General features: G+C 41.1%; 1 protein-coding gene across 1 annotated transcript in view; it reads left to right on the forward strand.

Annotated features, from left to right (window-relative positions):
• Positions 1-13,270, forward strand: part of LOC122549379 (zinc metalloproteinase-disintegrin-like batroxstatin-2) — a 177,154-nt gene that overhangs the window by 12,388 nt on the left and 151,496 nt on the right. Inside the window, exons 2-4 of the mRNA XM_043689436.1 lie at positions 6,665-6,824; positions 9,390-9,434; positions 10,476-10,541. Of these exons, the coding sequence (XP_043545371.1) occupies positions 6,681-6,824; positions 9,390-9,434; positions 10,476-10,541 (255 nt within the window). The 5' untranslated portion in view covers positions 6,665-6,680. The remainder of the gene's footprint in view (positions 1-6,664; positions 6,825-9,389; positions 9,435-10,475; positions 10,542-13,270) is intronic.

The following is a 13,270-nucleotide window of genomic DNA, read 5'->3' on the forward strand; positions in this document are numbered from 1 at the left end:
GAGAGGTCGGGAAGAAGATTGCAGGTCAAGAGGGCGGTGCTGAATCCAGGGGTTGGGACTGAGATAAGGTGGGGGGAGGGGAAATGAGGAAGCTGGAGAAATCTACATTCATCCCGTGTGATTGGAGGGTTCCTTGGTGTGAGATGAGGCGCTCTTCCTCCAGGCGTCATGTGGCCAGGGTGTGGCGATGGAGGAGGCCAAGGACCTGCATGTCCTTGGCGGAGTGGGAGTAACTCCTGGAAGAAGAGCGCCTCATCTTCCACCTAGGAACCCTCCAACCACACGGGGTGAATGTAAATTTCTCCAGCTTCCTCATTTCCCCTCCTCCCACCTTATCTCAGTCCCAATCCCCGGATTCAGGCACCGCCCTCTTGACCTGCAATCTTCTTCCTGACCTCTCCGCCCCCATCCCCTCTCCGGCCTATCACCCTCACCCTCACCTCCTTCCACCTATCGCATCCCCCAAACTCCCGCCCCCCACCTTTTATCTCAGCCTGCTTGGCACACCAGCCTCATTCCTGAAGAAGGGCTTATGCCCGAAACGTCGATTCTCCTGCTCCTCTGATGCTGCCTGGCCTGCTGCGCTTTTCCAGCACCACACTTTTCAACTGTGGTCTCCAGCATCTGCAGTCCTCACTTTCTCCTGCCTTTAATCACACTATGCTTTGCCAAATAGTCATAACATAGTCAAACAATAGTCATTTTTAAATGAACGAGGGAGGGTGGAGGTGTAGTTTGGGTAGCTGTGTGAGTTGGTGTGTTTTAATTAGATGTCCATGTTGTGTCAGTCACCAGAAATGGAGACAGAGAGGTCCAGGAAGGGGAGGGAGGTGTCCAAGATGGTCCAAGTGAACTTAAGGTCTGGGTAGAAGGTGTTTGTGAAGTTGATGAACTGTTCAACCTCCTTGTGGGAGCACGAGGTGATGCAGATACAGTCATTGATGTAGCAGAGGAAAAGGTGGGGAATGGCGCCAGTGTAGCTGAGGAAAATAGACTGTTCTCTGTTGCTGTCAGTAACTGCTCACTCTTCCCACTTATGTGTATGCTGGTGAAGTACATCAACTGCTTCCTCATATGGATGTATTTCTCTCATAGCCTTATACTCTCCTGCTTTTCGAGGTTTCTCTCCTGTGTGTCGTGTTTTCCAGTATCCTGCTTCTTATTTCTCATATTTTACACTCTCCTACCCCTCTTCGCCTTCTTCAGTCTCCTTGTTGACTCTTGGTCATGCTCAAGGCAGTCAAAAATTACTCAGTGCATTTTATTAAAATGTGGGAACTACATTTGCCCTTCTATTACTGTCCTCCTATCCTTCTGCTTAAATTGTCTCTTAGTTAGATGGATGAGTATAAACTGTATAATTAACATAACAAACAACAGTATTGCTCGTATATGAGATAAAATCCGAATCCATGGGTGTATTTGTATAATAAGTCCCTAGTTCCATATTATATTCCAAAAGCTTTGGCTTTGCAGTGCTATATCAGCATTATTTATGTGAATCTCAATTTCTTTCATGTTTTCATTCCGTTGGTGAATTATTTCCTGAGCTTCCTTTTCAACTTGTGTTCAGTATGTTGTCAGGTGATGAAGTGGTGATAATTCGGTAACAACATACCATTATACTTCTTGGTCCATACGTTGGATCATAAGATTTTTCTTAATCACCGAGTTTATCATCACCGTTGGGTTAATGTCTTCATTTTTTAGCAAGATCTGAAGTCAAATTGCTAATGTCCATATTGTGACCCTCCAGGAGACATTGTATCTGCCCTATGCACTATTTTCTGGCCATGGTCGATAGTAAGCCAGTCCATAAAGGGCATATTAAATAACAGAATGATTTTAAAAGAGTGACAAGTGAAATAGATAACAGGTAATTTTCATACATAACAAAATCACATTTCATAAGTTCTTGTCTAGTTATTTCTTCTGGACAGCCCCAATAATCTCCCCCTGAGATAAATCAATTCCATTCCTAATGATTACATGAGTTGGTCGGTTACTTAATGATATTTGTGTACCCTCATAATGCCAATGTTGTGAACATTCCTCAAAGGATAGACATACTCATCACCATGTTTGGGAATGTGCAAGACTGCTCCTATGTAATTCTATACTTTATCATCAACCTAGTACCCTGTTGGCTAATGGTGTACTCCTAATGTGGCATAAGGGCATCCTTTCACCTACCCATTTTCACAATTGTTCATGTGGCACCTGATGCATGTCTGGTTGCAACAAGTTTGTACTGATCATAGCTAATAACTAGCTAACATAAGTAGTACATATCATGGCTTTATGCTGACCCTTGGAGATGTTGGCGAGGAATCGGATTGTTTGTGTTCTGGATGGGTTTCAAAAACTCATTAGCCTGTGGGTCAGTTGGGAAGATTCCTATCCTAATTGACTAGTTTTTGCTTAGACTTCCACTTTGAACTATTTGCATTTTGTTTTTGCAGGGGACTGTATCTATGAGTCAAGCCCCCTTATGTCAAGGTTATTAACCGTTGCTACTCCAGAAACATATCTAGCACTGACTAATTCTAACAAGTCTCACTTTTGCTGGCTTAAATTAATATCTAACTGTGTTTGGAGGATGTGGGTAAACATTTGTTCCATGATGAGAAAGCGCCATTCATGTATTTGTATCACATCAGATAAATCACCCAAACAAGATGGACTATACCTCAGTGTTCTGAAGGAGACAGCTGAGGAGACTGTAGAGGCATGGGTGGTGATCTTTCAGGAATCAATGGTGTCAGAGAGGGTCCCAGAAGACTGAAAAATGGCTAATGTTACACCCCTGTTTAAGAAGAAAGGGAAGCAGAAGATAGGAAAATATAGGCCAGTTAGTGAATTTTGAGAAGATTTGTAGCTCAGGTTGAGGTTCTGGATGTAGGTTTGCTCACTGAGCTGGAAGGTTCGTTCTCAGATGTTCCGTCACCATACTAGGTAACATCTTCAGTGAGCCTCCGGCTGAAGCACTGGTGGTGTAGCCTTCTTTCTATTTATGTGTTTGGGTTTCCTTGTGTTGGTGATGTTATTTTCCTGTGTTGACGTCATTTCCTCCGATTATGTCATTTTGTGTTCTTTTTCTCAGAGGGTGGTAGATCGAATCCAAATCAATGTGTTTGTTGATAGAGTTCTGGTTAGATTGCCATGCTTTGAGGAATTCTTGTGCATGTCCCTGTTTGGCTTGTCCTAGGATAGATGTGTTGTCCAAGTCGAAGTGGTGTCATGCCTCATCCATATGTAAGGATACTAGTGAGAGTGGGTCATGACTTTTTGTGGCTAATTGGTGTTCATGTATCCTGGTGGCTAGTTTTCTTCTGTTCGTCCAATGTAGTGTTTGTTACAGTCTTGTAAGGTATTTTGTAAATGACATTAGTTTTGCTTATCTGCATAGGGTCTTTCAAGTTCATTAGCTGCTGTTTTAGTAAGTTGGTGGGCTTGTGGGCTACCATGATGCCAAGGGGTCTGAGTAGTCTGGCAGTCATTTCTGAGATGTCTTTTATGTAGGGGAGAGTGTCTAGGGTTTCTGGATGTGTTTTGTCTGCCTGTTGGGTTTGTTACTGAGAAATTGGCGGACTGTGTTCATTGAGTACCTGTTCTTTTTGTATAGGTGATTTTCCTCTGCTCTTCCTAGTTCCTTTGTGCTACAGTGTGTGGTGGCTCATTGAAATAATGTTCTCGTGCAGTTTTGTTTGTGGATGCTGGAATGATTGCTTCTGTAGTTCAATATTTGGTCCGTATGTGTTGTTTTCCTGTAGACACTGGTTTGAAGTTCCCCATTGGCTGTTCACTCTACTGCGACATCTAGGAATGGCAGTTTGTTGTTGTTTTCCTCCTCTTTAGTGAAATTTATGCCAGTAAGGGTATTATTGATGGTCTTGAACGTTTCCCCTTATTTGTTTCATTTCGTGATGACAGAGGTATCGTCCACATAGTGGACCCAAAGTTTGGATTGGGTGGTTGGCAGAGCTGTTTGTTTGTGTCTCTGCATTACTGCCTCTGCTAAGAACCCTGATATCAGAGATCCGATGGGTGTTCCATTGGTTTGTCTGTAGGTTTTGTTGTTGAAGGTGAAGAGGGTGGTAAGGCATAGGTCCGCTAACTTGATGTTATTGTCCTTGCTAATGAAGTTGGTGGTGTTTGGTCTATGTGTCTTTGGTTTTTCTAATAGTGTATCAGTGTTTCTTTGGCCAGGTTGATATTGATATCGAACACAGTCCACCGATTTCTTAGTAACAAACCCAAACAAGCAGATAAAACACGTCCAGAAGCCCTAGCCACTCTCCCCTACATAAAAGACATCTCGGAAATGACCGCCAGACTACTCAGACCCCTTGGCATCAGGGTAGCCCACAAACCCACCAACATACTAAACAGCAGCTAATCAACTTGAAAGACCCTATACAGACAACAAGCAAAAGTAATGTCATTTACAAAATACCTTGCAAGAACTGTAACAAACACTACATTGGACAAACAGGCAGAAAACTAGCCACCAGGATACATGAACATCAACTAGCCACAAAACGACATGGCCCACTCTCACTAGTATCTTTACATACGGATGAGGAAGGGAGCCACTTCGACTGGGACAACACATCCCTCCTAGGACAATCCAAACAGAGACATGCATGAGAATTCCTAGAAGCATGGCATTCCAACCGGAACTCTTATCAACAAATACATTGACTTGGATCCCATTCACCAACCCCTGAGAAAAAGAGCAGGAAATGATGTCAACTCAGGAAATGACATCACCAACCCAAGGATACCCAAGCACATAAATAGAAAGCGAGATATACCACCAGTGCTTCATACGGAGGATCACTGAAGATGTTACCTCGTATGGTGGCGAAATGTCTGAAAATGAACCTTCCAGCTCAGCGAGCAAGCCTATATCCATAGACCAGTTGGTTTGACCTTGGTTTTGTTAAGTTTTTAGCATCCATTGTGAGCAATAAGATTGCTTCAAGAATGAAATTATATAAAAGTGCATGGTAAGTTGGGGCTGAGTCAGCACGGCTTCATCAAGGTGAGGTCTTGCCTGACAAGTCTGTTGGAGTTATTTGAGGAGGTAATCAAGGCGTTAGATAAAGGAGAACCAGTTGATATGATTTCATATGATCCTATCATTGTGGAAACAGGCAATTCAGTCTATCGAATCCACAGCGACCCTCTGAAGAGCATACCACTCAGACCAGCACCTCTACTTCATCCCTATAACCCTGCATATCCCATGGCTAATCCAACTAACCTACATATCCCTGAACACTATGGACAATTTAGCATTGTCAATCCACCTAACCTGCACATTTTTGGATTATCGGAGGAAACCGGAGCACCCAGAGGAAGGAAGCGTGCGCACACACACACCAACTTCGACACAGACTGTTGCCCAAGAATGGAATTGAATCCGTGTCCCTAGTGCTGTGAGGCCGCAGTGCTAACCACTGAGCCACAGTGCCACCCATGGAGTTCCAGAAGGCTTGTGACAAGGTGCCATACAGGAGGCTGATAAATAATATAAGATCATGTGGTATTCAGGGCAAGGTATTGGCATGGATAGAGGATTATCTGAGTGGCAGAGAGTAAGGATAAAGGGGTCTTTCTCAGGCTGGTAGTCATTGACTAGTGGAATTATGCAGGATTAGGGTGGGATCACAATTATATATACATATACATTATACATTGTTATACATTAACAAACAGAGGACAATGGACATTGGTGCTGAGTTTGCAGATGATGCAAAAGTAGGTGAAGGGACAGAAAGAAGGTGAGGAAGCGGGGAGTTTGCAGAGGACTTGGACATGCTGGGAAAATGAGCAAAGAAGTGGCATATGGAATACAATGTGGCAAAGTGTGAGGTTTTACATTTGGTTTGGAAAGTAGAGGTGCGGACTGTTTTCTAAATGGGAGAAAGAGTTTTGAAACCTGAAGCATAAAGGGTCTTAGGAGTCCCAGTTCAGGGATCCCCATGATTGAATGGCAGAGCAGACTTCGTGGGCCAAATGGCCTAATTCTGCTCTTCCACCTAATGATCTTATATTAGTAAGGAGGTCTGTGCAGTGACAGTAGAGCTGTATTTGCTGTTCTTGCTTCTGATGCCTAGTTTACCATCATGGTCCATCAGTTTTCATTTCTTTTCCCCCTTTGTCGTGGTTAACACACGTGAATGATTTGTTCACCCATTTCAGAGGGCAGTTCTCACATTGATGTGGGTTTAGAGTCACGTGTTGGCCACACTGGATAAGGATAGAAAATTTCCTTTCCTGAAGGATATTAGTGAATCAGATGGGTTTTTCTGATAAGCGACAATAGTTGTCATCATTTAACTCTTCAATCTAAACTTTTAAATTTGAGTTCAAATTCCATCATCTGCCATGCTGGGATTCAAACACACTCCCAGATTATCTGGCTCGCTGAATAAATAGTCTTCTGATAATGTCTCGCTATAAATAGGATTTAATGTAAGTCAGGTTTATTAGGCATGCCACTTCTTTACTTGGCGATCATTTATGGTATGGGAAAGCTTCAAATGATCTATTTGTGCTTCCAATTAAACTTATTGAGAGCACTTAGACAGAAGTAAATTCTTTGAGTCATTTTGTAATGTCTAACCTTCATTCTTTTTTCTTATATTGCTGTTAGTGCTTTAATTATTCTCATGAATCAAAGTTACATTATCGAGCATCTTGAGGAAGATGGATATGGGTACCACCTGGTATATAAACCTGAGTATCTCAAATCAAGGAATATTAGGTGCCAAGGCAGGAATATAATCCCTGAATATACTCAGCACCCACATCAGGTAAGTATTGTGTTTTGTGTTATACTTAAATAGTTATTGCACTTGGTTGGCAGGTTGATAGATCTGTATGTTGGCAGTTATTGGTAGACATACCAAAGAATTCATTTATGAACTGGAATCACAGAAGAATTGAGCTTAAAAATAGGCATTTGGCCCATTCAGTTTGACACACTGCACTGGTCTTTAGCCATGATCTATAAACTTTTCCATTATGAACCTCAGAGCAAAAATGTCTGCTGATCCATCATCTATGTCTTACGGACTACGCATAAGGCCAAGAGACTACTGACCTGCTCAGAAACATGCCAGCTGTTCAGAGAGGAATGCTAGTGACTTTCTGAAGTGTGATTGAAGCAGATTTGGAAGTTTGTAAATTGTGAAGTGGGCTAGTTTGATTGAAGGTCTACCCAGTTCTCTGGGATATTGATACACTTGTTCAAAAGGCTATTGCATCTTCTCGCTCTCATTCCCCATTCATTGTATGTGCAAATTTCATGTCCATCATGTCATCTTTGTGACCCCACACCACCTCTGGGTATCTTTCTTTGGTTCCCTGTAGCCTCCTTGAACGTTTGCACAGTATGCATGATGGAACTATTGAGCTATAAAATAACACTGGAAAGTGTTTAAATGTACCCAAAAGGAATCTGTTCAAAACACTTACTGCTGTTATGTTGTGATAGTAGCAGAGTGGTCATGCCATTGCATTTGTAATTAAGAAGTATGGACCAATGGCCTGGGGACATGGATTCACTTCCTATTGAGAAGCAGGTATTGAGATATTTGTTGGCAGTGGTAGTGTCCCTACCTCTGGGCCAGGTGGTCTGTGTTCAAGTCTGGTGTTGTGTAATAACGATTCTAAACAAATAGGTCAAAAAATCTCTAAGATGTATCTAGAGGGAGAGGTGTCTTGAACTGTGTTTCCCCAACAGGCTTAAATTTAATTTGATAATGGAAGCGGGGGATAATTGCAAGGAGGATAAAAGAAAGGATTGGAAAATAAGATTTCTATTTTACATGAAATTTGAATTACCTTTGAGAAGAATGACTGAAAATAAATTAAAATGTTGGAATATTATTTCCCACTAATGTGCTGTGAGGTTGATCCTTCTGAACAGTGGAAAAAATAAGTAGAAATATGGATACAGATTACATAGAAAAGAATGGTATGGCTTTGGCGTTTTTTATTTCTGCTAGAAGCAAACTCAGATGGATCTTCGGTTGGAGCATCAGGAATTGAATATTAAAGGTTTGACTAATCTACGAACATTCGTGGTCAACACTTCACCATCTGCTTCACCATTCAATGAGATCATGGCTGATATGATAATCCTCAACTCTACTTTTCTACCTTTTTTACAACCCTTGATTCCCTTACTGATTAAAAAAAAACTGAATATACTTAAAAACCCAACATCTGCAGCCATCTACCACAAAGAATTCCACAGATTCACCTTCTAAGAGAAAAAAAAAAATCCTCTACATCTCTGCCTTAATTGATCAATTCTGTCCTGTGATCCTCGACTCATCCCAAAGGGGATATAGCCATTCCTCACCTATCCTGTCATATTCCTTTGAATCTTATATGTTTCACAAAGGTTGCCTCTCATTCTTCTAAATTCCAACAAATACAAGCCCAACATAGTCAACCTCTCCTCATGAGATAGTTCAACCATACCCAGACCAGTCTAGTAAACCTTCTCTGGACTACCTTCAATGCCGACGGATCGTGCCTCACAGAGGAGGCCAAAAACTTCTCATAATGTTCCAGTTACGGTCTGATTCATGGCATGTATAGTTTTAGCAAGGCATCCCTCTTTATGTTCCATTCCTGTTGAAATTAAGGCTAACATTCCATTTACCTTTCCTACTCCTGCAGAATTTGGATGCGAGCTTTTTTGTGATGTATGCTCATTCTAAGAGATGGGGAAAATAAGGATTGTGATGACGAGACATTTCTTCACCCAGAGAGTTGTGAAATGGTGGAATTTGCTGTCACAGAAAGCAGTTGAGGTCAAAGCATTGTATAATTTCAAAACGGACTTGAATATAGCACCAAGAACAGAAATTGCTGGGAAATGCAAGCATGACAGCATCCGTGGGTAGAAGGCAGAGTTAACATTTCAGATCCAGTGACTCTTCCTCAGAACCAGACTGGAACACAGCTCACCCATTGTCTCCGACAGTTAGTTCTTATTACCACTTATTCAACGTTTCTTATATCCTGGCCTTCTTTAAATAATATCCTTATTTAACTATCCCTTTCATCTCTCTCTATCTCTCTCTCTCACTCTCTCTCTGAGCTCACCTCTCCCCTCCACACACCCCCTCCAATTTCATATTCAGCATCAATTCCAGTTTTTCCTAGCTGCTAATACTTCTGATGTAGAGTTACTGCACTTGAAACCTGCTGAATTTTGCCAGAAAATTTTGTTTTTGTTTCAGATCTTCAACATGTGCAATTCTTTGTTTTATTTTAATATCTTGGCCATGCTGTAATGATTATTTTGAAAATTACAATCAATGCATCGGCTATGTCTGTAGCTACTTTTTTTTGTATTCTAGGATGCAAAGCCATCAGGGCCTGGGGACTTAATTGCTTTTAGCCCCGTGAGTTTTTATTTTAATACTACTTTTCTGGTGATGAGGCTTAGTTCCTCCCCCATATTCTTTAGTATTAATGGGATGTTTGAGGTATCCTTCACCATGAAGACTGATGCAAAGTAGCTGTTTAACTTCTCTCCATAACTATCTTCACAGATTCTATTTCTAAGGAGCCTATGGTCACTTTTACTGTTCTCATCCTTTTTATAAATTTAAAGAAGCTCTTATTGTCAATTTTTATATTGCTCATTACTTTGCCTTTCTAGTTTATCTTCTTTATTATCTTTTTAGTCTTCCTTTGCTAGATTCTGAATTTATCTCAAACTTCAGGGTTACCACTGACTTCTTTCTAATATGCTTTCTCTTTCAATTTAATACTGTTCTTAATTTCCTTGATTAGCCATGGTTGTTTATGCTTCTCCTCGAATCTTTCCTCCTTATTGTGATGAATTTTTACTGAGCAGGGAAGGGAAGGCAATGAAATGTTGGCCTTTATTTTAATGAAAATGGAGTATAAATGTAGGGAGGTTTCGGTAAAAGTATACAGTACACTAGATAGACCACACCTGGCATATTGTACACAATTTTATTTATCTAAGGAAATACAAATATTCATGTTGAAGGCATCCCAGGTTCTCTGGCTTAATCTTGGCAAAAGAGGGACTGTCTTATGAGGAGATAATGAGTTATAGCTGAGTGTCACCAGTGCACACATGAAAGCTGAAACCATGTGTTCACAGGATGTGCATATGGATGCGAGATAGGTGGTGACCAGGGTGAGATATTCTAAAAATTACAGCAAGAACAAGCAGAAGTGAAATTAGGAAACGCCCATGCATATATTTGTGCCAAACTGAAGTGGGTTTATGATGCCATTGAGTGCTTAGGTCCATTCTGTCAGTGGTTGCTCAACACCAAGGCAGGCACTCAAAAAAGGCAGAGGTCAGTAAACAGATCATGCAACTTATGTAAAATGTTATGAATACCAGATCCAGTGACATTCAATTGTTAACCATTTTTTGAAGACATCTTAATGTTATTTTTCAGCTGAAAAGGTCTCTCGGTTCAGAAATGAAGTATGTAGAATTGGTGCTTGTGGCAGACAGTGTTGAGGTGAGTACTTCCTTGAAAGACGGTTCTTATATTTACAATGCTTCTTAATCAGTCATATCCTGAAAGTGTAAGTACTGCGACAGTGATGATTAAATGTTAAATATTGAGCAAAGAGAATTCCTCAACTCATTTAAAAATATTGCTTCTGCATCTTTAACATCCGTTTGAGAGGACACGCTGAATTCTAATGTTCAATTTTGTTTCAACTCAATTGTAGGGTAAATATGAGATAATATAATTCATTATTTCTCTAAGGTACTTGTTAACAGGTTATTTGACGATATAACTAATCTGCTTGCCTTTTCAAAAATTAATCAATGTGCTGCATGAGAAGCTATTGCACAAAATCAGTATTCACAGGATTGGGGTAATAGATTAGCACGGTTATAACGTCATAGAGTTATAAAACATGGAAACAGACTCTTCGGTCCAACTCATCCATGCTGACCAAGTTTCCCAAATAAACGAGTCCTATTTGCCTGCATTTGGCCCATAAATGCCACTTAAATGTTGTAACCTTACCTGCATCCACCACTTGCTCTGGCAGTTTATACTTCATTGAACCACCCTTTTGTGAAAATGATGCCCCTTAGCTCCCTTTGAAATCTTTCTCCACTCATCTTAAAATTATGCCTTTTAGTTTTGAACTCCCTACACTTGGGGAAAGCCCTTGCCATTCACCTTATCCATGTCTCTCAGATTTTATAATCCTCTATAAGATCATCCCTTAACTTCCTGCGCTCCAGTGGAAAAAGTCCCAGCCTCTCCCTCTAACTCAAACCCTCCAGTCCCAGTAACATCCTTGGAAATCATTTCTATGCCCTCTCCAGTTTAATAATACCCTCCATATAGCAGAACTGCACACAGTACTCCATAATTGGCCTCACCAATGTTGTGTATAACCACAGATTGACATCCCAATTCCTGATGAAGGGCTTTTGCCCGAAATGTCGATTTCGAAGCTCCTTGGATGCTGCCTGAACTGCTGTGCTCTTCCAGCACCACTAATCCAGAATAGCAAAGAAATGTTGACATGTTTCAAAATCAGGATGATATTTGACTTGGAAGGGAATATGAAAGTACTGTGGAAACAGTAGGGCCAATAAAGGTAAAATTTGTGCATAAAACCAGAGGATGTAGGAAGAGATCTAAATGAATATTTTGTGTCAGTGGAAAATTGAATGACAGCTGATAGTACCATTATACAGGAAAGGAGCAAAGGATAAATTGGAAAATCACATGATAGTAAACTTAATTTCAGTAGGGGGAAACTAGTGGAAGCGATTTTGAGGGACAGATTTAGTCTGCATTTGGAGAGGCATGACTTAATCAAGAATAGTCAGCACAGTTTCATTATGGGGAAACATGATTGTATTTTTAGAAGAGGTAACCAAGTGTGTAGGTGAGGGGAATGCTTTTAATGTAATGTACTTTTACTTCAGGACTTCTGGTGAGCCTTCTGGGAGACTGATAGCGAAATTAAGAGTCCATGAGATCCAAAGAAATTTGGCAAATTGGATAAAAGCAAATTACTGCGGATGCTGGAATCTGAAACCAAAAGAGAAAATGCTGGAAAATCTCAGCAGGTCTGGCAGCATCTGTAAGGAGAGAAAAGAGCTGACGTTTCGAGTCTAACTGACCCTTTGTCAAAGCTCAGTTTGTCAAAGTTCAGTTTGGATTCAGAATTGGCTGAGTGACTGAAAGCACAGAGGATGGTCATAGGGTACTTTTGTGATTGGAAGCCTGTGTCCAGTGGAGTTTCACAATGTTCAGTACTGGGCCCTTGTTTTGTAGTAAATAGAAATGATTTAGCTATGAATATTAAATGAATATTTTGCATCTGTATTTACTGTGGAAAAGGATATTGAAGATATAGACTGTAGGGAAATAGATGGTGAAATCTTGCAAAATGTCCAGATTACAGAGGAGGAAGTGCTGGATGCCTTGAAACGGTTAAAGGTGGATAAATCCCCAGGACCTGATCAGATGTACCCGAGAATTCTGTGGGAAGCTAGAGAAGTGATTGCTGGGCCTCTTCCTGAGATATTTGTATCATCGATAGTCACAGGTGAGGTGCCAGAAGACTGGAGGTTGGCTAACGTGGTGCCACAGTTTAAGAAGGGTGGTAAAGACAAGCCAGGGAACTTTAAACCGGTGAGCCTGGCCTCGGTGGTGGGCAAGTTATTGGAGGGAATCCTGAGGGACAGGATGTACATGTATTTCGAAGGGCAAGGACTGATTTGGGATAATCAACATGGCTTTGTGTGTGGGAAATCATGTCTCACAAACTTGATTGTGTTTTTTGAAGAAGTAACAAAGAAGATTGATAAGGACAGAGCAGTAGATGTGATCTATATGGACTTCAATAAGGCGTTCGACTAGGTTCCCCAAGGGAGACCGATTAGCAAGGTTAGATCTCATGGAATACAGGGAGAATGAGCCATTTGGATACAGAACTTGCTGAAAGATAGAAGACAGAGGGTAGCGGTGGAGGGTTGTTTTTCAGACTGGAGGCCTGTGACCAGTGGAGTGCCACAAGGATCGGTGCTGGGCCCTCTACTTTTTGTCATTTACATAAATGATTTAGATGCGAGCATAAGTGGTACAGTTAGTAAGTTTGAAGATGACACCAAAATTGGAGGTGTAGTGGACAGCAAAGAGGGTTACCTCAGATTACAATAGGATCTGGACCAGATGTGCCAATGGGCTGAGAAGTAGCAGATGGAGTT

The sequence above is a fragment of the Chiloscyllium plagiosum genome, chromosome 1 (assembly GCF_004010195.1).
Source record: "Chiloscyllium plagiosum isolate BGI_BamShark_2017 chromosome 1, ASM401019v2, whole genome shotgun sequence".
Lineage (NCBI taxonomy): Eukaryota > Metazoa > Chordata > Chondrichthyes > Orectolobiformes > Hemiscylliidae > Chiloscyllium > Chiloscyllium plagiosum.